At 47.5% G+C, this 26,258-nt stretch overlaps 1 protein-coding gene across 1 annotated transcript in view; it reads right to left on the reverse strand.

Moving 5' to 3' along the window:
- Nucleotides 1–640: 640 nt before the first annotated feature.
- The window catches only part of LOC139061205 (tetraspanin-18B-like), a 139,623-nt gene continuing 114,005 nt past the window's right edge, over nucleotides 641–26,258 (reverse strand). Inside the window, exons 3-9 of the mRNA XM_070540858.1 lie at nucleotides 24,424–24,472; nucleotides 19,207–19,259; nucleotides 16,836–16,910; nucleotides 14,595–14,663; nucleotides 13,612–13,740; nucleotides 11,546–11,632; nucleotides 641–3,943 (exon numbers count right to left, since the gene is read on the reverse strand). Of these exons, the coding sequence (XP_070396959.1) occupies nucleotides 3,836–3,943; nucleotides 11,546–11,632; nucleotides 13,612–13,740; nucleotides 14,595–14,663; nucleotides 16,836–16,910; nucleotides 19,207–19,259; nucleotides 24,424–24,472 (570 nt within the window). The 3' untranslated portion in view covers nucleotides 641–3,835. The remainder of the gene's footprint in view (nucleotides 3,944–11,545; nucleotides 11,633–13,611; nucleotides 13,741–14,594; nucleotides 14,664–16,835; nucleotides 16,911–19,206; nucleotides 19,260–24,423; nucleotides 24,473–26,258) is intronic.

Below are 26,258 nucleotides of genomic sequence, written 5' to 3' on the forward strand. Positions count from 1 at the left end.
TCCCTTGACTACATATATTATAGAATTTATTGACAGGAAAGAGAGAGAGGTCGACCAGAGCTAGTGCGCTCTAGTCTGCTACTCTGCACTGGGGAAGAGGGAAGGGGAGTGAAAGTCCCTTGACTAGAAGCAGAAAAAGAACTCTGCTTGCACCCGCCACGCCACCTGTGGTGCGGTTTCCTCACGCTACTGGGATGGGAGACGTCCCTTTTAAGAACGGGCCTCGAACTTTCTTCACTCGCATGAACACGTTTCATACCTTATACGAATAGATTTGTCTTTTCTGAATATATATATGAACAGGCAGTAGAGAGTTTTAGCCCATCAGTGTACGTATTGCCGCTGCTGGAACGACCGGGAAATTCGAGACGCGGACGGGCAGCGACAGCACTGGTGGCGACACACTACGGCGTCTTGTGGAGTGACAACTTGTCGGAAATGTTCTTCCATTGCATCACTGCTCCGGTCGAAGGAAAGAAAAAGAAAGAGAAATCGTACTGTAGTACATACGTCGATTGCGACGTTCTACGCAAGTACCAGAGTGGCTCAGGCAGTGGCGTAGCAACAGGGGGGGGGGGGGGGGGGGGGGGACGTGGGCCTTGGGTGCAAGGGGCCCGAGGGGGGGGGGGGGGTAAGGGTTGTCATATACGTCTGAAGACACCCGGAAATTGTCGAAGTCCTCGCCTTCCTCGACAACAAACGGGGGGGGAGGGGTGACAGAAGACCTATGGGCCCCGAGTACCAGACGACCTAGCTACGCCACTGGGCTCAGGACAACATTCATTTGGGCTAGATGGTGCATACTTGAATTAGGAAGGAATAGCGCCAAATAAGATGATCACGAGAGGGAGAACGACAAAGGACAAGCGCCAACTTCATATATCGAGGAACACTACCAGAGTGGCGCTAAGTTCGAATTCGACATCAGAACATGCCGCCACCAGCTCTACCGCTCGCGTCTGCCTAACTGATATTAAGGCGGTCCCAAAATCGTGTAACGTACCAGGGGCGAATTAGAAATATCTAGTGTAGCTTGACCGTCAGTGCTGCAAAAGGAATCAGAATAGAACGTTTTCAACGTGCTAAAGCATGCAGTTAGATAACCACTCCAACATCCTGACGGAAGGCTCAGATTTAGCACGTTGCTGTCAGGCATACGGGCGTCATATAAGAGTCGTACTCACACGAAACGAAAGACAAACCGAGTGACCAAGATAGCATAAGAAATGGCTGGCTCTGTTGACGAGACGTTCATTTGAGGGATCGCCAGTAGTTCGTGTGCAGGCGCGAGTAAGAGAGGGCGCGAGAGAGAAAATCTGGGGGCTTTGGCTATTTAAGTATATGACTCTGCCTAGGTACTACGGAGGAGGCTTCTTAGCGCGTGTTGTAGGCTTTTGCCCCTAGGCGTTTTTATACACCTCTGGTTTCGGCCTCCGCGGCCCCAACCCACGGGCCGCCCTGCTTCCAGCTTTGATCCCCCCGCTAGCCCTTGGGTGCCCTGGAGATCCTGCGCCGCCTGCTTTATTATAACCTCAGGTGCTCTTCTGAGGCCTCCGTTTGCCGGTTACAATTGCTCTCCTGGAGCAGTGCTTGTAAAAAATCCAATCTATCGTCGCGACAAAAAGAACGACCCGCGACTTATACAACACCAGTCAGAACATTGCCGCTTCAAACACAGCGCTCTGCGACTACTGCCTCACCGCGTGGCAGCCAGCGGCTGAGCGTAAACAAATTCGACCGCACTCTGCAATGCCGGCATGTCTGGGGACAAACGAATACAACGCGCTCTAAGAAACCTCCTTGGTAGTGCCTAGGCAGAATCATATATTCAAGGAGCAAGAGCCCCCAGATTTTATTTCTCGCGCCAGCTCTTACTCGCGCCTGCGCACAGACGACTGGCGATCCCTCAAATGAACGTCTAGTGTTTTGTTGAAATAATTAGTTTTTCGAACACAGCTTAGATTCCCTTGCCATTCACTTCTGAACAATTGGCTTTGATAGAGAAGCGCAGGTTGCTCCGCAAATTCCTCCTCTTGCGTGGCGCATGAAAGTTAGGCACATAAAGAACGGAGCAAGGGGGTATTCAATTTCCTAAAAGAGTTGCCCATGATTTATCAATGATCATTTGTGGTGTTTCCGCTTAGCCAACGAGTATAATATGCACGGCCCGTTATTTATGGAACGAGAAACATTGCGATGGATATTGGGAGGAAGTGGCATAACCGCATGTATAGAGTATCATGCTAAGCTGCACATTCCTAGACGTCGCTTGAGCATTCTGTAGTGAACTGACGACGCGAAAGCAAGATTATTGCACCTTTACAGCACTTGCGATGCCGCTAGCCATGTTCACCGGCGCTAACCTTCGCAGAATACAAACAACATATAAGAGACAATACTTCGCGTGACTATGGGGAGCATCGGGCGTAGAGTAAACGTAAACATGAAGAGATGCGGTACAAAAAGCGATGATTCAGGTGATTCTCCTTAAACGGATAACACAGGTGAACGACGTTCGCCTTCCCATTCAGAATGACCGACCCTTTCGATAGCTTTCATGCGCTATGTCTTATGTCTTCAGCAGCTCATCGTAGATCGGGCTAAAATTGATACAACTAGATATAGAAAAACAAATCTGCTATATATTCAGTCTGCAACACTAAATGCTCGTAAATTGTACTAAATGATCCTACAAAAGCAATGACACATCCCTCGTTACAAAAGAAAAGCTTATATAAAAAAAGAACCACCAGGAACAATCCTTTAGGCGATAAATGTGACCGTCACTTGAACATCAGGCTTCCGCATAACAGACAGCAATATGCACTTACGTCGCGAAAAAGAATGACAGTGTCCAGTGAAGGAGTTACGTCACGAAATTACTACGCTTTTCAACTTGCATGCACCTGAGTAAGCTTGATATACAATATAACTAAACATGGTTGTGATAACGTGATGTGGCTTATGTACAAAAGCAAACAAATGAACGTTTATATATAAAGAAAACTTAGTTCAACATTGCTTGCAACCTGCGCCGTCGATCTCATTTCCACCAACGATGGCTCCAACTTTCCCTTAACCTAGCGGGTGATCCCAAGACTTCTTTGAAGAGTATTTCTTAACTTTGCACTCCGAGAACAAAGGAAGTATTGGTGATTCCACTTTTTTTTTTGTGTGTGTGGGAGTACACGCTTATCCAGCGTTTCGCTCCATAGCATCCACATTGGGCACGTTCTATTTCTCAGGACACAAGCCGGGCAGACGTACTGCATTGGGGAGTCCGAGGCACCTCAAAAATCTCCATCAGCATACGGTGTCATTGCAACGTGGAGGTCGACAGGGTAGTCTCGTCGACACCCATGCTCACTGCTTTCATACAATAGATAACACTTCTGTTCACGATGGGTAGTAAGGTAGCGTTACACGAAACTCCCGTGAAGTCGCCGCATTCGCGAGCATTTTGATGCATCTATCATCGTGACATAGCTGCTGACTGACACGCCCTCAGCGCCGGAATCATCGACGGTGTGAAATTATATCACCATAGCGCACCTATGCGATAAAAAAGCTAGACATCAAGTTTTAGAGTTAAAACGTTCGTGTCGAGCAGCTTTCAAACGCGTGACTCGTTTTCTTTTTCCAGCCTGTCGCGATAAGTTCGCTGGGACACAGCCGGCGCGTCGGACTGTGCGTGGCTCCAATTGGGGGTCGACCGGCGTCCCCACTCCGTGGACACCGCGTGTCCGGCCGACGCGCTGTTGGGCTCCCGCTCGTTGCGCGCATGCGCAATTCACAGCCAGACGAGCACTTCCGGTTCCGGCGCCGACGGCCGCTGTCAGTAGCCCGTGGTGTAGGACCGGTGGGTCAGCGAGCTGAAGGAGTTCTCGCGCAGCTCTCTCTTCTTGGCGTTGATGAGGTACACCGACAGCAGTATGGCCGTCACCTGCGAGTACGAACGGAGCACCGTTTGTCGATTTGCAGTGGTGTTTTATAAAGGAAGCCTCGTCAAAACTTCCAATGTGAAATTTTTTGCACTCAGGAGGGGTCGTGCGAAAGGACAAATTCACGCATGCCTCCATGTGTGTGTGCCCTATCGTGCCCAAAAATGTAGTTTATCAGACCACTACAGCGTGCCCAAGAAGAACTACTTTGTTCCAATGTGAACCTTTGAGACCTTTGAGATTTTGTTAAGTAACCTCCGTAGCGGTGACTCGGCGATTATTACGTTACGCCGATGAGCACGAGCTCGCGCGTTCGATCACCGACCGCTGCGACCACACAATGGAGGCCCTTTGCAAAAAACGCTCGTACATCCTGCTTTGCGTGCACGTTAATAGGGAGTTTTAGAATAGGGGCCCCAATAGTTTGGGGCCCCAAAGAGCTTTGCGGGTGTTAGCGTTGGGGCACGTAGGACTGAAGAGTTTTAGAATAGGGTTTTACGTTTGCGGATACCGTCTTGCGCTGACAGCGCCACTACGGCGTCAAAGAAAAGCTATTAGAAATAATTAAATAACATATACCATTTTGTGATAGGAATAATAACTTTGACTTGCGTGTATTCGTGTTTAATTACAATTTAGAGGTTATTCTGTAAGCAGCAAACAATTAGTTGCGCTTAGTTTTGAGCAAACCAACTTTACAAGCCTTCACCAGCCAAGCTTAGCCGCGTTAGGCCTACGAGCCATAAAATCCACAATCGAATTCAAAATCAGCGGCGTCTAATGAGTCAATCTTCACAACACACGCTAGCTGAGAGAAAGCGATAACCGCAGTCACTTCTCCTAGCTTGCGAACTTCACGCGTTACCGCGAATCGAACCCAGTTTTGTGCTAGGTTAGAGCCGTCGCTTCGATGGGTGCCGCCATGTTTGCCGACGCAAAGTTTTTGGGGCCGCTATTTGGGCTCACGCTAAATCGGTGAAATAGCGTTCTGTTGTGCCATTACCACAAGCCCGGATCCCGAATCTGCAAGATGCAGAATCTATCCTGCGAGCGCCATAATTCTCCCTTCACAAGTCAAGATGCTGCGCCTTCGTGCGGGAGAAGCCTCGGCGGAGCAGCCTGTTTTGACGTGCCCGCGTGTGCCCGACGGCCCGGCGCCGCACCTCCCTTGCCTGGAGGTCACCGCGCGCGCGAACCTTGAACCGAGTGGCCAGCGCGGTCGCTGGTTGGACCCCTCGGACGACCGTCGTGTGCTGACTTTGTATTGGGCCGGTTGAGTGACAATGGGCCTCGGGGATTATAAAAGCAGAGACACGCCGCTCGAAAAAAGGATCCGCTGACCCCACCTGGAGAGAGGGTCGCTCCCGACTGGGGTGAGATGTGTCACGCGTTTTCGCCGGACGCCGTCGTGCGAGAACAGTCGCGTTTGTGTGAGCTCTCGGCCCCAGTGCCGATCCGTTCATGTCCTGTATGATAACCTGTATATAATGTATAAAGTCCCTTTTGTTATTCTCATCGACGCCAGGCTCGGAGTCTTCGCTACCAACGCTCTGTCACGAAACGGGTGACGAGCGCTACGGGACCACAAAGCCGTAATCGTGGTGCAGCGGTACAAGTTCGTAACACTGGTGGCACCGGTTGGATGTCGTAACACTGGTGGCACCGGTTGAAGTTCGTAACACTGGATGGCAGCTACGGGATTGACCGGCATCAGCTACCTCGGCGCGGTGAGTGCCTGAAGTTTACCTCAAACACCAGACTTTCTCTGACACAGGTTATAGTAGCTCAGGGATTGACTTGGTGTTGCATTGTGTTTAACCTTGTGTGTTTCAAGCCTAGTAAGAGTGTTTTGAAAACCAGGGGATGCTGAGAGGGTAAACAGGGCAGTGTGTGAAATACTTGCATATGTCTTACTAGTAGTGTTATAGTAGCGTACGGCAGGTATATTCAAAAAGGGTAAACAGCAGGAGGACAGTGTGAACGATGGAGAAGTACAAGGTGAAGGAACTTCTCGAAATTTGTGAGGAGTTGGGCATTGAGTTGGGCTCAACCAAAAGAAAGAATGCGATCCTTGAGGTCATGAGGACTGGGGACGTAACGGCTGAGGAAGCCGCTGAGGCCTTGGCGGGTATCAATGAACGTCGGGAAAAGGAGGAAAGGAGAGAACAGCAACGTCGCGAGGAGGAAAAGGAGGAAAGGAGAGAGATTCGTGAGCACGAGCTTAAAATGAAAGAGTTGGAGACCCGAAATAGCTCGCCAGCGCCTAGTCTCACTTCTAACGTTCCAAGAATACGCGATCAACTTCCACCCTTTGTCGTCGGAGAGGATATGGCCAAATACCTCGTGAAATTTGAGCACGTGTGCGAACGGAATAGCATTGAGCGATCCCTCTGGGCACAGAATCTGTTAGCGTTGCTTCCTGGGGAGGCATCAGACGTAATAACTTGCTTATCGAAAGAGGCGTTTGAGAGCTACAGTGATGTGAAGGAAGCGCTACTGCGGAAGTACAAATTGTCGCCCGAAGCTTTCCGGCAGAGGTTCCGGTACGCAAAAAAGGGTAAGGAGTCGAATGTTGACTTCGCGTTTCGTCTAAAAGCCGACTTGGTGGAATGGCTGAAGGGCGAAGAGGTTTACGACGACCGCGACAAAATTGTCGAATGCATCGCGTTGGAGCAGTTCTACCGTTGCATTGATGAGGATGTCCGGCTCTGGCTGCAAGATAGGCTAAAGGAGGTTAAGCTAAACAAGGCAGCAGAGTTAGCGGAAGAGTATTACACCCGCCGCAGCTTGCACAGCAAGGCAGTGCGCATAGAAAAAGCAGATAGAAGAGATGGGTTTTACGGGAAGCCCGACGAACGGAAGGAAATCACGCGTCGCGAGTTTCGGGACGACGAGTCCCTTCCCAAAGAAACTGTAAGGGATGGACAGAATGCATCTCAGAATGATGACGATGGTCCGAAACAGCGAAACGAAATGACGCGTTCTTTTGAGAAACGGAGACCGTTAACCTGCTACAATTGCAAAAAGCAAGGGCACATCGCTGCAAGCTGCCCAGAGAGAATTGCTTTTGCAACGATACAGGAAACTCACAAAAACATACGTCTATTGGAGCCCTATGTGCAGGAAATTAAGGTAAACGGCAAGAAGTGCCGAGCACTGCGGGACTCTGCAGCCACTATGGACGTTGTTCACCCGTCTTTCGTCTCCTCGAGTGATTTTACGGGAGAGTGCGTTAGGATACGGCAAGTGGCCGAGAAGGAGAGTGTCTGTTTACCGATCGCAACGGTTATCATTGAAGGAGAGTTTGGAAAACTTAACACCGAAGCCGCTGTGTCAGCCGCCCTCCCGGAGCAATTTTCCTACCTCTTCTCAAATAGCTCGGAGCAGCTGCTGAGGGATCAGGGCAAATCATTCTTTGCCGACGTGGCGTACATGGCCCCCACGCGATCCAAAGCGCGCCCGCTGTCGAGGGAACTTGACTTAGCGTCGGTGAGCGAAAGGCGGTGCGGCACACGGACCGATCACGGTAACTTGAGTGGCGAGCAGTCACGGGAGAGGCAGAGCTCGGAGGCTGGCCTAGACGAGCGGGTCCTGGAAGTGAGTGGGAGTGACGCGTGCAGTGCTAGCCGCGATATAGACTCGACGCCGCAATCAGGCGACGCGGGCTCCACACTCGCTCCGGTTTCCGCCAGCTGGCAGGAGCAGGCTGCAGTTGAAAGGGAAACTCGGATTCGCGAACAACAGGAAGATTGTTCACTAGCCGATCTGAGGAAGAGCGTCAAACGGGGAGTGAAAGAAAAGGGGGTTTCATTTGGCAAGGAATCTGGCTTATTGTACCGCCGCTACACGGATAAGCAGGGTCGCAAATATAAGCAGCTTCGGATTCCGCGAAAATATCGCCGGGAAAAATGAATGGCCTCATTTGCTTCCTCAGTAGTATGTTTTCGGTCCAAAGCGATTTCAAGGGGACCATTCTATTTGTCATTATTATTGCTGATTATTAATTGTTTCTATTTCGTTATGTTGATGATTTGAAAACTGATTGTTTAAGCCTTGTGTGCTAGATCGTACACCTGCCTCTTGTTGCAGCGGGAGCAAAAGGGGATAGCGATTAATTAGGTTGATTTGAATTATGGCTTTGTCTGGTGTTTGACGGGAGACAGAGGGCACTTGTTCGTGTTGGGTGTTGCCTTTTGCCGGTCGGTTTTGCAAGCTGCAGAACGACCAAGCGGGACCAGTGGCGAGAAGCAAGGTCTTAGGAACGACCCGAGCGGAGCTGGTCAAGGTGCCTTGGCGACGACGTGGTGAGCAGAGCTCCTGTCCTGGCGAGTCGGACCTGGGCACGTGAGGTTACCTGGCGTCCCGACACTGGACGTGAACTTGGACGAGCCTGACGAACGTGCGCGCCTGGCATCCGAGCCACGTGGAGGCAGCTCGTCTTCCCGGCGCCTTATCTGAGGGCGGGGATGCTGTTGTGCCATTACCACAAGCCCGGATCCCGAATCTGCAAGATGCAGAATCTATCCTGCGAGCGCCATAATTCTCCCTTCACAAGTCAAGATGCTGCGCCTTCGTGCGGGAGAAGCCTCGGCGGAGCAGCCTGTTTTGACGTGCCCGCGTGTGCCCGACGGCCCGGCGCCGCACCTCCCTTGCCTGGAGGTCACCGCGCGCGCGAACCTTGAACCGAGTGGCCAGCGCGGTCGCTGGTTGGACCCCTCGGACGACCGTCGTGTGCTGACTTTGTATTGGGCCGGTTGAGTGACAATGGGCCTCGGGGATTATAAAAGCAGAGACACGCCGCTCGAAAAAAGGATCCGCTGACCCCACCTGGAGAGAGGGTCGCTCCCGACTGGGGTGAGATGTGTCACGCGTTTTCGCCGGACGCCGTCGTGCGAGAACAGTCGCGTTTGTGTGAGCTCTCGGCCCCAGTGCCGATCCGTTCATGTCCTGTATGATAACCTGTATATAATGTATAAAGTCCCTTTTGTTATTCTCATCGACGCCAGGCTCGGAGTCTTCGCTACCAACGCTCTGTCACGAAACGGGTGACGAGCGCTACGGGACCACAAAGCCGTAATCGTGGTGCAGCGGTACAAGTTCGTAACACTGGTGGCACCGGTTGGATGTCGTAACACTGGTGGCACCGGTTGAAGTTCGTAACAGTTCCCAACGCAAAACCCAAACGGAGTTTGCGTCTTGCGCATGCGCAGTGGCTTCGACGCTATTTCTTTGGGGCCCCAAAACGTTTGGGGCCCCTATTCTAAAACTCTCTAATGAATTATTCGACAGCCTTCCACTATATGTCGTCCACCCTAGCCCCTTGTACAGATTATCGACGTCTAACCCTAAAGTTAATTTAAGTTATTTTTGAAAAATGAGGGCCTCTTAACAGCGGTGAATGATGTGGAAATGAATGAACTTACAAGATTCGCCTATAGAACTGTCCTTGAGGTCGGAAAGTAAGCGTAATAACCTCTTCAAGGGGCAGCGCAATATGACGAAGACAGAAGACAGGAACATACAGGACAGCGCTGAACTCGCAACTAACTTTATTATGTGAGTTCAGCGCTGTGCTGTGTGTTCCTGCCTCCTGTCTGATCGTCATATTGCGCTGCCCCCTCAAGATGTTCAACCAGCACCAACTCGCCCAAATGTCGATCCTTCTACAGTAATAACCTCTTGTTTGTGTCAATTGAAGTGTCTGGGCACGCGCGGCCCACGCACCTAATCTCGGACCCAGCCACTACCGTTAGACGTCGCTGGCTGTCTCCGGAGCGCCCTGGCGGCCGCCGTTCGCGCGCTCTACACAATGATGTCGCGCGCTGTACACTCGAACCTTTCTTTGAGCGGCGCGACCCCGACGCATCGCATCGAGGGAGAGGTGAAAAGGGGAGACGGCTGATGTGGCGTGTTCTCTCCCCCACTAGCCGGTGAAAGGCTCTCGCCCGAACGAAGTTTCGGCTTGCTTCGGCCGAAGGGGGGAACGCACCGCATGCAAATGGGCTGTCGCGTAGCGTTACCGCGATGCGCTAGGAAATTCCATGTGCTACGCATGTACCATCGCATTCATGGAAACGCGGCTCACACGTTCTGTGAAACTGGAGACGGTCAGTTACTATACTGTGAGCGGGGAGTCTCCATACACGCCAGAGCAGATGGAAGAGCGTAAGCACACTCACGAAGTTCTCACGCTAGGCTCTTCGTGGCGTCCTGAGATTTGTACAGCGTCTGCTCGGAGCTCGTTAATACCGATGCACAAAATCTGCGTCCAATTGTCAAGAATCCAAGGGTTCGGCTGAGTTTGTTTAGGCGCTTTTTTGTGAACAAAAAGAAACACCTCGAATGCGCGAAGATCCTGAAATCTGTGGCGTCATACCAACGCATCAGCGCTGCAGTTTTGGCGGGGAAATTAAAAGAAAAGGGATGGGGATCTATCTTTATTTTGCCTTACTTTTGATTACATTTTACTGCAGTGCCATATTTACACATTTTGTACGCTTTTTGTGTTAGTACGTGGTAATCATCTTGTTTCCTTGATGCATTTACCTACCAGCTTCTTGAACTTTCTACAAGAGGTGCCCTTAGAACCTTAGCTTTGCTGTCTAGTCCTGTGTATTGATGCAAAACCATCAAACATACACCCACCGTGGTTTGCTTAGTCGCTATGGTGTTGGGCTGCCACGCAAGAGGTCGCGTGATCGAATCCCGGCCACGGCGGCCGCATTTGGATGCGGGCAAAATGCGAAAACACCCGTGTACTTAGACTTAGGTGCACGTTAAAGAATCCCAGGTGGTCCAAGTTTCCGGAATCCCCCACTACGGCGGGCCTCATAATCAGATCATGGCTTTGGCACGTGAGACCCCAAAATTTGATTTTTATTCGCATTGGCAGCGACGCCACGTCACTAAGGCGCCTCGGCGGAGCAGAGCGGGCGAAACGGATCATCTGCTGCCGGACCAGCTGTTGCGTGAGGGGAGCGGGTGTCGGCTCTGGCCTGCTTATTTTTTTCGTCACGTGAAAAAAATTGACTACAGTACATTTTAACCGAGCTTAATACTGTGATAAGTTTTACTGCGCCACAACAGTCAAAACACGAGAAGGTATTTCGAAATACATGACGTCGCACCGACGTATGTACCGGCGTATGGGTCTGGGTGGCGTGAAATTCAAGATAATTGAAGTTTTGCCGTCCTTTTTCTTGATATAGTCAATCGAGCCATTATTGAAAAATTCACGAAAATAGAGTTTCGAAAGAATATTTGATCGATGCAAAATTATTTAGTGTTTCTATTTATCCTAAAGGTGGTAGAGTGCACGCGGAGAAATACGGAGGCGAAAAGAAGGCACATTGGACGCACATTTGCCCTCTTGTCCCACTGCGTTCAACCCCCTTTAGTGAATGTGTATACCAACAAACCCACATCACCGCCCTTTGTCGACTACATTTGTATTTAGTGTCCCTTTAATCTACGTTCAACGGATGTGAATCGACGAGGAAGTGTGGAGCTAATGGCACATGCTAGAGGCGCGGGCGCGGGCACTGGCTAGCTCAGGAACTTGCTCAGCCTGAGTCACGCCCCCGATGACAGCACACAGCACTTGCCTGTAGGAGTAGGACGACGCCGAGCGAGGATATCCAAACGATCTTGTGCTTGTAGAAAAAGTCCACCAGCCTCTCCTTGCAGCCGGCCTAGAAACCGCGATGAAAGCAAAAAAAAAGGGGTTAGCCGTACAAAATTTTAGCACTAATAAATTCTACTATAGTGTAGAAATTCGATCGCCATATGCCCATTAACAATACGGAAGACTAACTTTATCAATAGATATATTATTATGGTAGCGTTCATTATATGCTTCTTTTCCTGTTTCCTAACGTCTAGCTCTGTCGCCAAATATCGATTCTCGAAGCCGCACCACCGACTTTGCCCTCCTGCGGCCTCGAAGACGTCGCTTAAATTGTACGACGCGAACAGCAGATGTACCGATCTGATTGCCGCTGACAATAAAGGAGGTGAAGACTTCACATAGTTCTTTTTTTTTCGGCCTGCAAATACGAAATTACGGTGTCAATTCAAGGTTCTCCGCAAACCTCGACCAAGTCAAGCTACAGCGGTGCAATTGTCCTTTCAGAGCCGCCGCAGCCGCAGCAGCAGCAGCGAATATATGGAGCGTATACCGTCAGTTGCGCGAAAAAATACAAGACCACAGAGGCCTAACGACTACGTCACTCGTAAGGATTCGCTTGGGCGCACTCCGATGCGGCCGCGCGACGGGATCGGAGTGGTTTCGCCATAGGGTATATATATATATATATATATATATATATATATATATATATATATATATATATATATATATATATATATATATATATATATATATATATATGCACACATGCGGTGCTCTTCGCTTGGCTGCATGCCTGCGCCCGGTGGTCTAAGAGTTTGTTTTACTTTATCGCGTCCTTTGCTTCTTTCCGTCGCTGACCTACTGGTTACTCTGCTGGCGTGCGCCATGGCTGCCTGTCATGCTGTCGAAGACGGAGCGAAGAAGTGCCCCGACGAGGTCTCGCGCACAACGTCTCGCCAAGAGCCTGAACGCTAACTTGGCAGCGCGCGAATCGGCTAGACTTCGAACAAAAAAATCGCATATTTTGCGGGAATAGCTGTTACCATTTTCTCGTCCAAACATTATCCCTGAAAAAAAAAATATATATATATATATATATATATATATATATATATATATATCTCGTGATTCTGGGAATGACAGAAGGCGGTCAAAAATAAAATAAAATCCTAGTGCAGTTTTTCGGCAACATAGCGATAGAATTTCTCATCGATAGATGATACGCAAATTTCCGTAAGCACGCATCCCCAGGCATCAAACTTGCTTTCCCCAAGGTGGTCGATATCTAACTCTAGTAGCACTTTTGAAGCTCGGAGACGCGTTTTGAATGCTTAGATGGAGTAATAAAACGGAGGCGGCTGTAGGGAGGCTTTATGCGTACCGTTGCAGCCCGGCGTCCGGCTTCTTGGCTATGTATGTCACAGGAGGCGTGTGGAGAAGCACAAGTCACGGTGCTGAAGACAGGGTGTGGCTATCTGGACTTCTTAATTCACAATCACAATGGTGTGAAGTATGACCCGTCGGGTTTTCGGCCACGTTTTCACGCGTCGGCTACGGCCATGAAGCTGCTGCGATAGCTCATCGCGCGATGACTTGCGCAAATGGGTACGCACAGACCCCGTCGGGTCAACTATATATAAGCGGCATGTGCATCATGCGCACATGCCACTTATATGCTCTCTATAAATGTCATATAGTCATATGCACTCTATACGTGTAATGTAATTATGTGCATTGTATATTAGGCCCAATGTACGTTAATCTCCAAGCGCGCTCCGTGATCACTCCAGTCAAGTTATTATGTTTTTTGTAAAACATAATCTTGTTCTAAGCTATCGCTATTCCCGTGAAATTATTCCTTGTTTCTTTTGTGTGTGAATCATAATCTTATTCAAGCTATCGCTATATCTAGGTCAATTTCTGTGAGGATAAATACAGTGAATTGCGAGAACAGCAGTAAAAATAAAATGACGATACCTGCGGTTAAAGTCTGTGAGCAATGAAAGCAACACCGGAAGTTTACTGTCTCAAAGGACTTGCCCGTTTGATCCGGCGAATCTCCTTGATCGAGACGTCCTCGGTCTCGCCCACTAACCGGTAGCAGGTCTCGTCTATGTGGCTGTTTGTAGAGGCGAACTCCTTTGGGCCGCTGAAGCCGCAGCAGTCCAGCTGGAGGCAGAGCAATAAGAACGTCACGGGTTAGGCACATCGCGTGATGCTCCCTCCACCGAGCATGTATACAGCTCCGTTCCAAGTAGAGTCTGCGTCACCGACACAACGTCGCGATGTGCTAATGGTTGTATTAACAAATCGGATTTTCGTTGTAGACAGAATGCGTCTGTTTGTATATACATCTGTCCATTTCATCGAGAAGTGCTACAACGTCCCGTTTTACGGCATGCAGCCTCTTCGTACGAATCCTTAATTCGTTCCCTAATTCCCCTATCTTCGATTATCCGAAAAAAAACAAAAACAAATGTGACATCTGCTGGCAACCTTCAGTAGTGCATCTTTATTTCTTGCACCGATCAGCTGGTCTTTTTTTTTTACTACGATCTAATGTCGAGTGAAAGAAAATACAAAGGTCAGTTGTAAACCAAAACCCCTCGTATTTTGCCAGAACCTGTAACTTTATCGAGTTTTGTTGTGTCTTGTACTAGCGTACCGTTTTCTTCACAGAGGAAGTTATTCTCAATACAATATGGGGAGCCGTTTACGTCTAGAACCTCGCGCACTTCCGAACTAACGCCCTGCTTCAACTGTTGATCTAGAACTCTGAGGCTAAGGCAGAGTCGGACTGAAGCCACTCAACAGAGTCAATTCTTCCTCCCCTGATTTTTTTGCCAAAGCCATGATCTCTCGCTGCGCTTTGGCTAGACAGTGGCTACGTTAATCTAATTTCGTTAATCTGAAATTGTTAATGCGCGGTCACTGACTAGATAACGATACATTTGGCTGTCACATGGAGTAAACACGAAACGAGCGGAAACCAGTGGTGCGGATCAAACCCCTGGTGCCCTTACCCTGTCCTGGATGAAGTTTTTCGTCGGCTCGTTCACCTCTATCCAGCCGGACTTTAAGATGTCCACCATCTGCGATAGGAAAAAAAAAATGAATTAGACGGGCGCGACGTCAAGCATTGAAATGCTTCTCGCGTGACGCGCTTGCGACGCAGTGGAGCGATCACAACTCGTTTTCCAAATCAAAGGTCCTGTGTTGGAACCTCGTTGGCACAGAACTATCAGTTTAAATGTCGTCAAGTCTCAAAAGTCCCCTAATTTACTGGGCTTTAGCCAGCGGCAGAACGTGCCACCCCCCCCCCCCCCCTTCCGCAATAGTTTACCACCCGCGGTCACAAGGAGTCGATGACAACCTAAGTGTGCAGCATACTATTTGTAAACGGAAAAAGAGCAATAATATAAAAAAACGCGGGACACTGAAAGAGGCCAGACACACAAGTGTTGTTTGCGCCATCTACAATTATGCATCAAAACCCACTCGCGTAGTTCTCTATCTTACTAAGTACCACTGCAGGACCTCCACACTGCTACCGCCTCAAAGCGTGAGCCGATGGACGGGCTTTAAGTGTCGCCTTCAGTCACAATCACTGTGATCACGGGGCACACCTTCGTGTACATGCCTCACGTTTACCATTTGAACACAATAAAGGGAAGGAAAAAAATGTTTCCGGCTGAACCCATCTCGCGACGCCTGTCGACGTTATAATGCGACTAGCACTGAAGCAGTGTAGCGCTGCACGCCAACGCCCGAACGCGTCACGTATGAGCGCTGTGCTGCAGGCGGGCTCCTCTTCAGCGCTTCCCTTTGGACACGCTGCGCCGCCTAGAGGCACGCGAGTAAAGTTCCTCGCGAATTCCCCCTCCTTTTGCGTGGCCTCCGAGATTTCACCGGTGGCGCGCCGGTACGTGCTAACGCTGAGAATTAATTCCCCGCTCAGCGCGGGCATTCGAGGTGTAGCGATATATAACACCAACCCGAACTGCCTGATTGGGTAACTGTGATCGATGTCTTGGTTGTATTGAATAAATTTTAATCCTGCTGTATCATCAAAGAAAGGCTGACTCGTTTTTGACGATTGCATAGACTGTTTCGTTTTACGGAAACCGGCAATGAAGAAGAAAAATAAAGGAAGCGTTCTTGGCGCAGCGTGCTAGCACGTTGGGCTACTTTGATCGATGAATCTCTTCAGCAAAGTTTCGGTTTCACCAAGCACAAGATATATCTAGAAGTTCTTTTTTATTTATTCATTATTTTTTTAAGTTCAGGAGCCGCGTACAGAAGCAATATGACAGAAATACACAAAATGGCTGAACTCGGTTTAGAATGCTAGGCATTTAAAACCACGGACTTTGGGATGTGGCTAAGCCGCAAGCTTTGATGACCCACTACGGCTTAATTTGAATTCAAATGTGACAAGTAGTGGTAAACAGCACAACTTTACTGAAGACATTACCATGTTCGACGTGCCTCATTTCTTCCGCAATGGGGAAGGAACAGTTTATCCTTCCTCGGGCAATGCCTGCTGGCAACAGTTAACTTCAACGCGTGCTTTTAGAAGATTATTACATTAATTTTATGAAAAACATTCGACACAGCAAACTGTGCATTAAAACAAAATCTAATTACTCTAATTAAGAGGGCTCACAGCAGATGCCGAAAAGAAGATCCCCCAAACTTTTATTCGATGTAGTCCACATCACATTGTAATGAAATTAAACTTTGATACATTTATTCTCAGTCTATCGCAAATCGTTTATGAAGGGGGGGGGGGGTGTTGTTATGCAGTGCCGAAGACGTCGCTGTTAAAATCAAATGGAATTTGTATGGATCCGTCAGCCAAATGCGTCCGTCATATTATTGGCATCATGAATAGGCAAACTTTTTTCAATATATGGATCTCTTAGAAACTACGTTTCGGACTACACTATCTATAGCCCACAGTAGGCTGCACTGTCGAAGCAATAAGAGTCCAGGAGAACTTAAACAAATTACTAAGTGCATGAACTTGGCAACAGTTGAAGTTGTAAGAAAAAGAAAGCACTGCCTCATGAAAACCGGACATATAAAAGTATAGGAAACATTTGGAGTGAAACTCTTCGTAGGAATTTTATTCTGGTGGGTGTCAGCAATGCGTCGCGTGTTGCACCCTAACAAGCTGAAAGTCAACCTAATCATCAACATAATCATCATAATAAGCACAATGAGCATAATCATCAAGACGCGTCAAGCGCTCTGGGGCTCACCTTTATCTTGAGTATGCTGAGTGCAACGATGCCGCCTATCTCCGCCGCCACCATGACAACGGCGAGGAACAGGAACTGGAAATAAACAGCCGAAAAAGAACACAGGAAATAAGATGTCTGAAAGAAAAAAACAACTGCTGCACCGCTTATAATGCGAAGCAGTGACGTGACAGTTGTCGCAAAATTACGTGCAGTAAGCCTTGCACTGTTTCGTGAGGTATCGGTTGGAGCGAACGCTCGGAGAGCGCGAAGGAGGGATCCCATTTCGGGACAGAGTTTGGCCAGTTATGACTCCACTCCCAGTAGAGGTATTCCTTCGTGCGGGTAACGAATCCCTGGTGGTGATCCTTGCCGACGACGGGTTCACATGATTTCATTTCGACTGGCTGGCCTACGCGTAAGCTGCCAGAGCGCGGTGCGAGAAAAATCACTTTAACCGACTTCTCAAGTAACCGGGCACGATGTTGTCCAGGCGCCGTACTCTTTTCTTTCTGCGGCATCGTTGGGGTGGCTGAGACGCAGCATCTCCGACTGGCACTCCGCGGGTGTCGAGTTCGCATCCACGCGGGGCAGACGTGACCTGATTTCTTTATCAAATTTTGACAAAGCGCTTTGGGGATTCGAGCGACGGACACTGGTGCCCGTGGGAACGAATAGTTGAATGATTACGTAACAGCCGTCACTGTAAAACGAAATTTCCTGCAGCCCGTAGCTTAGAAGATTTAATTTAGACCTGAGAAGCTGTATCTCGGGAGTTCCCATTTAAATACGTGGGGTCGGTGAAATACTTTTACTCGGTGTTTAGCCGTATTCTCCGGTTCGCACGTATCGGCATAGTAGAAAAAGAAAAGTGCTGGGGAGTGTTAACTGGAATACCGATGCATTTGGCCAGAAATTTCGAGGATGTGTTTCTCGACAGTAGTGATATAAACATAAGATTTCTGCTGAATATATATAAATTTGCATTTATTTATTTATTTATTTATTTATTTATTTATTTATTTATTTATTTATTTATTTATTTATTTCCAATTGGTTTAGGCGCTAATATAATCTTGCATGACAATGCTAAAGGCAGAAACACTCTGCCTGACGTGTAGGCCCTGCCACACGTATACTGCTCAACAGATCGGCGGCACATGCACAAAACAGAAAACGTGCTTTAGTTTTCATAGCCGACACGTACAGCGAGTACAAAGTAAACACAATATATGATTTATTTATCCCTTTATTGCTGATTTTCGCCAACAGAGAACACACCAGAACTCACTTTTTCTCTTTTTTTCTTTCTTTCTTTCTTTCTTTCTTTCTTTCTTTCTTTCTTTCTTTCTTTCTTTCTTTCTTTCTTTCTTTGTTTTTTCACGAAGTTTGTTGCTAGATGCCTCCGGCCAACACTGACTGATAGGAAGCGAGTGTCATTTGTTGGTAGAGAGCAGGAACGTGGGACGAGGAAGAAGCAATGAAGGGGGCTAGTTGGTGAGCTTTCATGGTTATATTGCGCTCAGTTTTACAAACATGATATTAAGGAAGGACAGGACGTGGACGGACGTAGCGCAAGTCCGTCCACGTCCTGTCCTTCCTTAATATCGTGTTTGTAAAACTGAGCGCAATATAACCATGAACGAGGAAGAAGTTTGGCGCTCGACTCGCCTTATTCCCTCGTGGGTACGTGTCACGTGTTGAAGGCGACAACAATTTTGAAAGCACGTTCAGAGGAGACAGACCGACGCAAGATCTCCCGCTGCGGTATTGTCAGACGCGAGATGTAGAGAAAACGAAATGTACGCCTATGGTTCGGTTATGACGACAGCTGTCTGGAGAAATTACAAACGAAGCCATGGGTGCATTGGAGTGAAGACCACTTCCAGTTTATCTGCCTGGTGTTTCCCCCTTATTGCTCAAAATGCATCCGCAGAAATGGGTTTTCATTTTCGTTCACTATGCTTATTCTCGATCCGTTTTGCACAGTCAGTGTAAAAAAGTAAACATTTTTAAAGGTATTTATACGTATATGTCTTCATTGAAAGGTTAGTACCATGGTTAGTTTAGAACCAAATGTTCGGCGTCAGTATCGCAATTAGAACACGTCCCAAGTGAATAATCGGAAGCTTATTTGTAAAACTCTCTAGCTGGATAATATCGCCCTGCCACCTCCGTGGAAGTGATCACCTCGACTTCAAGTAATCTAAATGGTGTGTGAAAACCGTGCTATGTGGCGAAGAAGCTTTTTAATAACTGTTCCCGCTAAAAAAAAACCGCATCGTATGTCACACTTTTGTCCTACATATATTCCTGTTCTTTCGTAGTCTCGCATTACGGGGTTTCACATTCGTTTGAGCAGAGGCAGTCGCAGTTGGCGACACCGACTTACCATCTTCATTCCGAGGCCTCCCTTTTTGTAAGACCCGATCCAGCCACACAATCCTGCAGAACGAAGCAGGTGACAATTGTTGGTCTCTGCAGGCTTTAAACAGTGATGCCGAGCAAACGCCGTGACATTTTTTTTTTCAGAATGGCACAACGCAAAAACAAGCAATGTGGATCCAGGTATAATGGGCTCGAGCACGCATTATCTGGTTTCAATAGAGTTTACGACTACGTAATTTAAAAAAGATAATGATTGAAAATTGCGCGTAAGGCGGCTTTTGTACTGAATGTCTCTACGTTCTTAATTACCTGCACTGACGAAATGTGGCTTTTTTGTCAGTTACTGACAAAATTTTGGCGTCCTCACCGACACAGGTATAAAAGTGTCTTTGAGGATATCTAAACCCTGTGTCGAATATTGACTTTCTCTCGTTCTATATATCTATCTGTCTTTCTTTCATTTTTTCTTTCTTTCGCTGTTTACTTCTTTCTTACTTTATTTCATTCGTTCTTTGTCTTTCTGTTCTTTCGTTCATTCTTTCTTTTGTTCTTTAATTTTTTCTGTCTATCTTTCGTTCTTTCATTCTTTTCATCTTTCGTTCTTTGTTTCATTCTCTCATTATTTTCTTTCTTTCGTTCATACTTTCTTCCTTTCATTTGTTCATTCATTCATTCATTCTTTCTTTCGTTATTTCTTTCTTTATTTCAGTCCACTTTGGCCCGACAAAGATCTCCCCAGAAATATTCGACTCTACCTCACTCGGGCTTCATGCCCACGTCAGGCTGTGCCCCATATTTAACAGCTTCACTACTTTATATAATACGCCACAGGTCTGGACCGCGGAAAATTTGAGAGCTGTCTCATAGGTTACCAAAATCTAATTATTCTTTTTTTCGTTTTAGCCAAGGGCAAACAATAAGTGCACTTTTATAGGTGGCATTTTGTGACCATCCGTTCGTGACAACAATATGTTCATAAAGTAAGCACTTTCTGAGGTATAGGACGGCGCATACACTGAATGACTTTACCTGTGCGCACCTTTGTCCATGAGTCAGAAAAGTTAGTGTCCTATTTTTTTAAACTCATTCCTTTTTTTTCTGCGCCTCTCTCCTTCTCTTTTTCTCTTCCCAGTTCCCTTCTCCACGCAGAGCAGCATGTCAGCGACGTCTATATGACGACTAAAATCTCTGCCTTTCATTAAAGGGTTTTCTCTCTCTCTCTCTTTACTGCACATGGAGATATTGATGATCAAACATTCATGTACTATGTAGGACAAGTGAATGCATCTTCTATTGAAGTGTTCCGCTCGATGTGTACGAATAAATTTTTTCTTTAAGTTTGAACAACGCCAACTGCCGGGCTTAATCCTTCGGTGGACTAATCCGCACCAGCTGACGCCACCGTGGGAGACACATCCGCAACTGGTCGTTCTCCTGCCAGGGCGCATGGACCTGCGTTGAGTGGTACGCAAATCGGCGCATGGCTCAGCTCTTGTGCCGCTCCGTTTTGCGTGGACGTTGCACTCCGCACGAAGCCCGGCGGTACGCCAGCCGGGGTTGAAACACGCCGCCACGACACTGTAACGACGCGCGCCCAAGAGTATGCGCGTTTGGCAACCAACCGCCACCAGACTTACTCACGGTCGAACTGCTGGCTGTGCGCGAAGTCCTCGATGAACCTCCAGGTACTTCACGAATGACGATATACACCGACAGCCAGGCGGCGGGGCGCGCATTCTCGACGATTTTACGACCACTCCGCTTTTCCTAGTTATCGACACTTTATACCGGCTTTGTTGGTGTCGCGGGGCCCCCTTTTAGTAATTATTGATATAGATATTGATCGGCGGTTTTTTTTTAATTATGGGGTTTTACGTGCCAAAACCGCTTTCTGATTATGAGGCACGCCGTAGTGGAGGACTCCGGAAATTTCGACCACCTGGGGTTCTTTAACATGCACCTAAATCTAAGCACACGGGTGTTTTTGCATTTCGCCCCCATCGAAATGCGGCCACCGTTGCCGGGATTCGATCCCGCGACCTCGTGCTCAGCAGCCCAACACCATAGCCACTGAGCAACCAGGGCGGGTGATCGGCGGTTTAAACTAGACCATAGGTCAACATCAACTGCCGCAGAAGTTGTTGCTATCCGGGAGGCAAGTCGATTTCTTTCCGAGGAGCCTCCTCGCGCAAGGACGATATTCTGCGATTGCAAGCCAGCTATTCAAAACGATTCACTGTGTCCTCAAACGGGGTTCGTATTATTCAATGGCTATAGAAATTACAGAGCATCTTGACCACGCAAATAGAAATGCCCACTATGTGACCTTTCAGTGGATACCTTCATACTGTGGCGTGATAGGGAAGGAACTGGCAGTACGCTGAAGCGAAAACTGCTTTTAATTATGCTTTTCGAGTACGCATTCCTTTCTCACGAAAAGACACAAACGCTTTACTTCGTCGCGTAATACGCGACCGTGCATTGGAACACTGGACCCAACCAGATTGACGACACAAGCGAGTACACAAATGGGACCAAGAAATTAAATTTCGTATATGCTTCACAAGCTCAAAAGAAGCCGAACGAGCACGGTGCACCGGATTCACCTTGGTGTCGCCTTCACCAACCGTTATAGACAGCTGATAGGTTGTAGTGGTACTAACCCAAACTGTGAATACTGTGAGGTACCAGAAACACTTGATCATATATTTTGAGTGTGTCCCGCGTGAGCGCAAGAATGGCAGCAACTGGTCTCTTCCATTGCAAACGTCGACAAGAGGCCGCTATCAGATGAGTTTCTTTTAGGTCCTTGGCCTAATTCAAACAGCGCAGCCTTGATAACTGCCGCTACAGCTTTTCTCCAAGCCACTGGGATGGATGCACTGCTTTATAATTGCCACAACGCTGTGAACTTGTATATACGCATCTCTTCCTCGTACCATCATCATCATTCATCAGCCCTTTCCCTCCCTGTCCTTTTTCCCCAGAGTAGAGTAGCAGGCCAAAGCAAGTTATAGCTCAGAACGACCTCTCTGCTTTTCTGTAAATCTCTCTCTCTCTCTCTCTCTTGATTTGGATATTTAGTCCTCATTTTGTTCTTACTGATGTGGCTTTTTCTTAGGAGCAAAGAAAACTAATTTACCCACCCTTAGCGCTCTTAGAACAGGGCATATCTTTTTTTAAACAATTGTTTAAGGAAAGGATACCTTTAAGTATCGTCACTTGAGTGAGCAATGAAGTGCTATGTGAAGTTGTAGGTTATGTGACAGCGTGTTTATTTTTTTCTGCTGACTTTTCGTTCTCTCATGCGGTATTCTACTCACGTGCATACGCACAGTCATTCGTTTTTCACATTCAATCTTTTTCCCGAATGAACTCTCAGTTTAGCCAGCATTCGTGTCAACGTGCCCATTTCTTCGTCTCCCTTTATAAGCCGCGCTGAAACTTCAACACATTTTCGACATCTCATTGTTTCTTCCTTTTTTTGTGCGGTAAATGTAGTTCGACACCTTCGAAACTCTACAAAAAATAGTGTGACAAGCTGATCTGTTTGGATTTCGGTCCCAGGAGGTGAACACGTCATGACGTCATGCTACGCTTGCTCATTTAGTTCCTGAGATCACTGCTGATGTCATTTGTGAACGTCGCCATGTATGGAGGAATTGCACGGCCTTCTTGTTCGCGTTTTTATGAGCAATGTCACCATACCTAGCCTTATTGCTACACGACGTCACTAAATTTAGCTCCATGTTATGACGTCACAAGAATGTCGCCGACGCCAAGTCTGGAATTTCGAGACCAACTCTAACGGCAAAATTTACTATCTTATGTTTCTCAAACTCCATGCTTGTTAAGAAGCGTCTGGTACTAAGTTCATACAGTTTCTAGAGTACGGTTCAGTGCTTCTTTATACATGAAGATTCATTCTGTACTATAGGTGAAACTGCCGAATCCATTGCAATACTGAATTACGTTCACCCTATGGTAATCACAGAAACATGCATTCGGAGAAAATTAAGAAATTGTGGCGGTCACGCCACCTTGATGGCACGAGATTTCGGGGACGCAATAACCGTGAGGACTGTCAACTACTTACCGATAAAAAAAAAGTGCCAGCTTCGCCCGAAAGGCGAAGCATCGATTGCGATAGCAAATGAGTGGACAGCTATACGAAGTAAGCAGAGTGGCTTTATTGGCCGTATAAACTTGCAAACATTCGCTTACTAACCGAATTAACGAGGATGGTGTCACGCTCTCGCAAGACAACACGAACACATCTCACTCGATGACCGCGGAAACTCGCCGTCAAAACGCTGGAGAGAGGAAACGCGGCAGCAGCAGCGAGCGAAGTGACCCTCGTGCTGCGTGTCGCATCAGTGCGAACCAAGCCACGAAAACAGAGGTCGCGGCAACCTCTGTACCGTCGCAAATGGTTTGCAAGATACAGCGGCCCGGGCGGGCGTACGCGGCAGCCCAGGCACCCGGAATAGAACACGCCTCCCCCCCCCCCCACTACCCTCCCACCGGAGCCTCGCGCGCGACGGAAGACGGCGCGCTTCCTCCCTCGCGTACGCGAGATTGAGCCACGTTCGCCGGCTCACCCTCGCACATTTTCACTAGCAGATAGCGCACACGGCGCTGGGCGATCGTTTTATCGCCCTTGGACTTTATGCGGATTCTCACGGCGACGCCGACGGCAGAAATGCGCCTGGAGGGTCCATAAAATTGCTATCGAAATGAAAACTACTGGTTTTTTAATGTAAATAAACTCAAACTCAAAGAGGCAACTTTAGAAACGCGGAAACCTTGAAATACAGAGCATTTTTGTTAAACACGGGTCTATAGCAATAATGGTAAAAAGATGCGCAATTACTATGTACCAGCTGTGTTTAATGAAATTCCTGATGATATATGTCTTGCAAGCAGCAAGAGAAAGACGATGACTGGTTTATGAGATTGGTGCGTAAATTGTGTATAGTTGTGCTTGTTTTGTATGTTATCCTGTCCTGTCAGATTTATCGACAATGTCGCGTATAATATGAATTGCATGTATATGAAGTTATTCTTTTAGAAGATTCTCCACCTGCTGCCTGACCAGCCAACAAACACAACATGCTTAGGCAGGTCAGAATTTATGTATTTGTATGCTTATTGACAAATAAACTTTGAAACTTTGAACTCCAATCGTTGTTTTCCTACCCTACAGCGCTTGGTTACGCACCTGTCAGAAACCAGGCTGCACCGACTCCCAAGTGAACGTAGGTGAACACCTGAAAAAAGAGAGCATACGAGACTGGATTACTCGAGGAGACAAGGGTCTGTCAAATGCATACTATCCCGCGAATATTTAGAACCGTATAGCTTTTCGGCGACCAGTGACAAATCAGACATATCGTGCAAGCTGTTGATCGAGTTTTTTCTCGCGTGTAGAGTTCTCGTGTCCGTATTCAAAGCGTAAGAATAACCCGAATCCGGCTGAGCATTTCGGATGGGCAACTTAAGTGCTACAGGAGCAATCAATTCGACAGTAATCCGTGGAAGCTAAAAAAAAAAAGAAAGGACGCATCTGCAGTATAATCAGGAAATGGAAACATGAAACAGGGCGAAAACGCCGTTATACCGCATGGAGGTATGCTGCAACACTAGAAGACGTAGTGCTGACATCTTTTGAGAATGTGCCAATGTGTTTAACAGGAAAGCACGCGGTAACCGTTTCGTAAAATGTCGACGTAATGCGCCAAGAAATGCGATGCGCTACTTTTGCAGTCAACTAAAAGCGGATAATGACTGGCTATATTCCGATTATGTGGTGGCGAAAACGCGTCAACAGCGATGTATCATCCCAAAGATGTCCTTTATTTTTTCGCAATTTCGCGCTCTCTTCCTTTTACTTTTGAAGGGGAGAGATTTGCGAAACAAGAAAAATAGTTTTGTTTTCGCACATTGAGCTTAATTGCTTAACTTATTGCAAGATTTTGGCAACTTCGATGATGTTGTTGATTCCGTGAGCAGTTATTCCAATATAAAGGTGGGTGCTATATGGGTGCTACAAAGGTAGGTGGCTATAGTACGAGTACTGTGCGTGTAAATCTGAAATAGAAGTCAGCAACTTGGCGAACCGCCACAAGGTTCATTCCTATACAGGCGAAAATGTGTCCGTTTGTGCACATTAAATTATTTAAATTATGGTGTTTTACGTGCCAAAACCACATTCTGATTATGAGGCACTTCTTATAGGGAGACTCCGGAAATTTGGACCACCTGGGGTTCTTTAACATGCACCTAAATCTAAGTACCACGGGTGTTTTCGCATTTCGCCCCCACCGAAATGCGGTCGCCTTGTCTACATTGCGCTGAGGTCGGGCGTATGCATACCGAAAAGAAAAAAAGAAGATAATGGCAATGAAAGAAATCACGTGAAAGCACAATTTTTCAGGCCGGATTTATTAATTTATTTTTTGTCGAGAACGGTGCAGGAAAATGTACTTAACCGATAGCATAACCTTAAAAAGCAGTCGCCCTTGTGAACATATAAGTTCTTATCCCCGCTCACCCCTTCAAAAATCGTTTTCTTAATTATAGGTACACATTATCACAGTTTACCAGGACGTTCGCTTATAATGAAAGTAACAGCCGCGTTAACTAACAGGGCAGTGAAAGTTTAGAAATATGCTAGCAGTGTATGGATCTGTACATCAGCAGGTGAGTACCGCCTTGAACTTCTGTTCTACTGCAGACGTCTAGCTTTCGTGTAGTAAACCTAGAACCAGGTGTAGTCGGCGCCACCGCAGCATGCTATGATCCCATTCAACTTTATTTTTAAAAATATCACCTTTCAAAGTATTCGGAAACGTTTCTCATAGAAATCGAAAAGCATTCGCCGTCTGAAACTCTCAACGCGTTGAAACCGCGCGTGCGCCTGGTTTGCCGGGTTCCTGGTGCCCATAACCCTATATCGACGCCGCTGTTTCCTTGAAGGGCAAGTGGGAAGCGAGCTTCTGGTAACGAATTACTACGCTAATGCAAAGCAATTCGCGGCACGCAAGAAGACACGTA

The sequence above is a fragment of the Dermacentor albipictus genome, chromosome 6 (assembly GCF_038994185.2).
Source record: "Dermacentor albipictus isolate Rhodes 1998 colony chromosome 6, USDA_Dalb.pri_finalv2, whole genome shotgun sequence".
Classification (NCBI taxonomy): Eukaryota; Metazoa; Arthropoda; class Arachnida; order Ixodida; family Ixodidae; genus Dermacentor; species Dermacentor albipictus.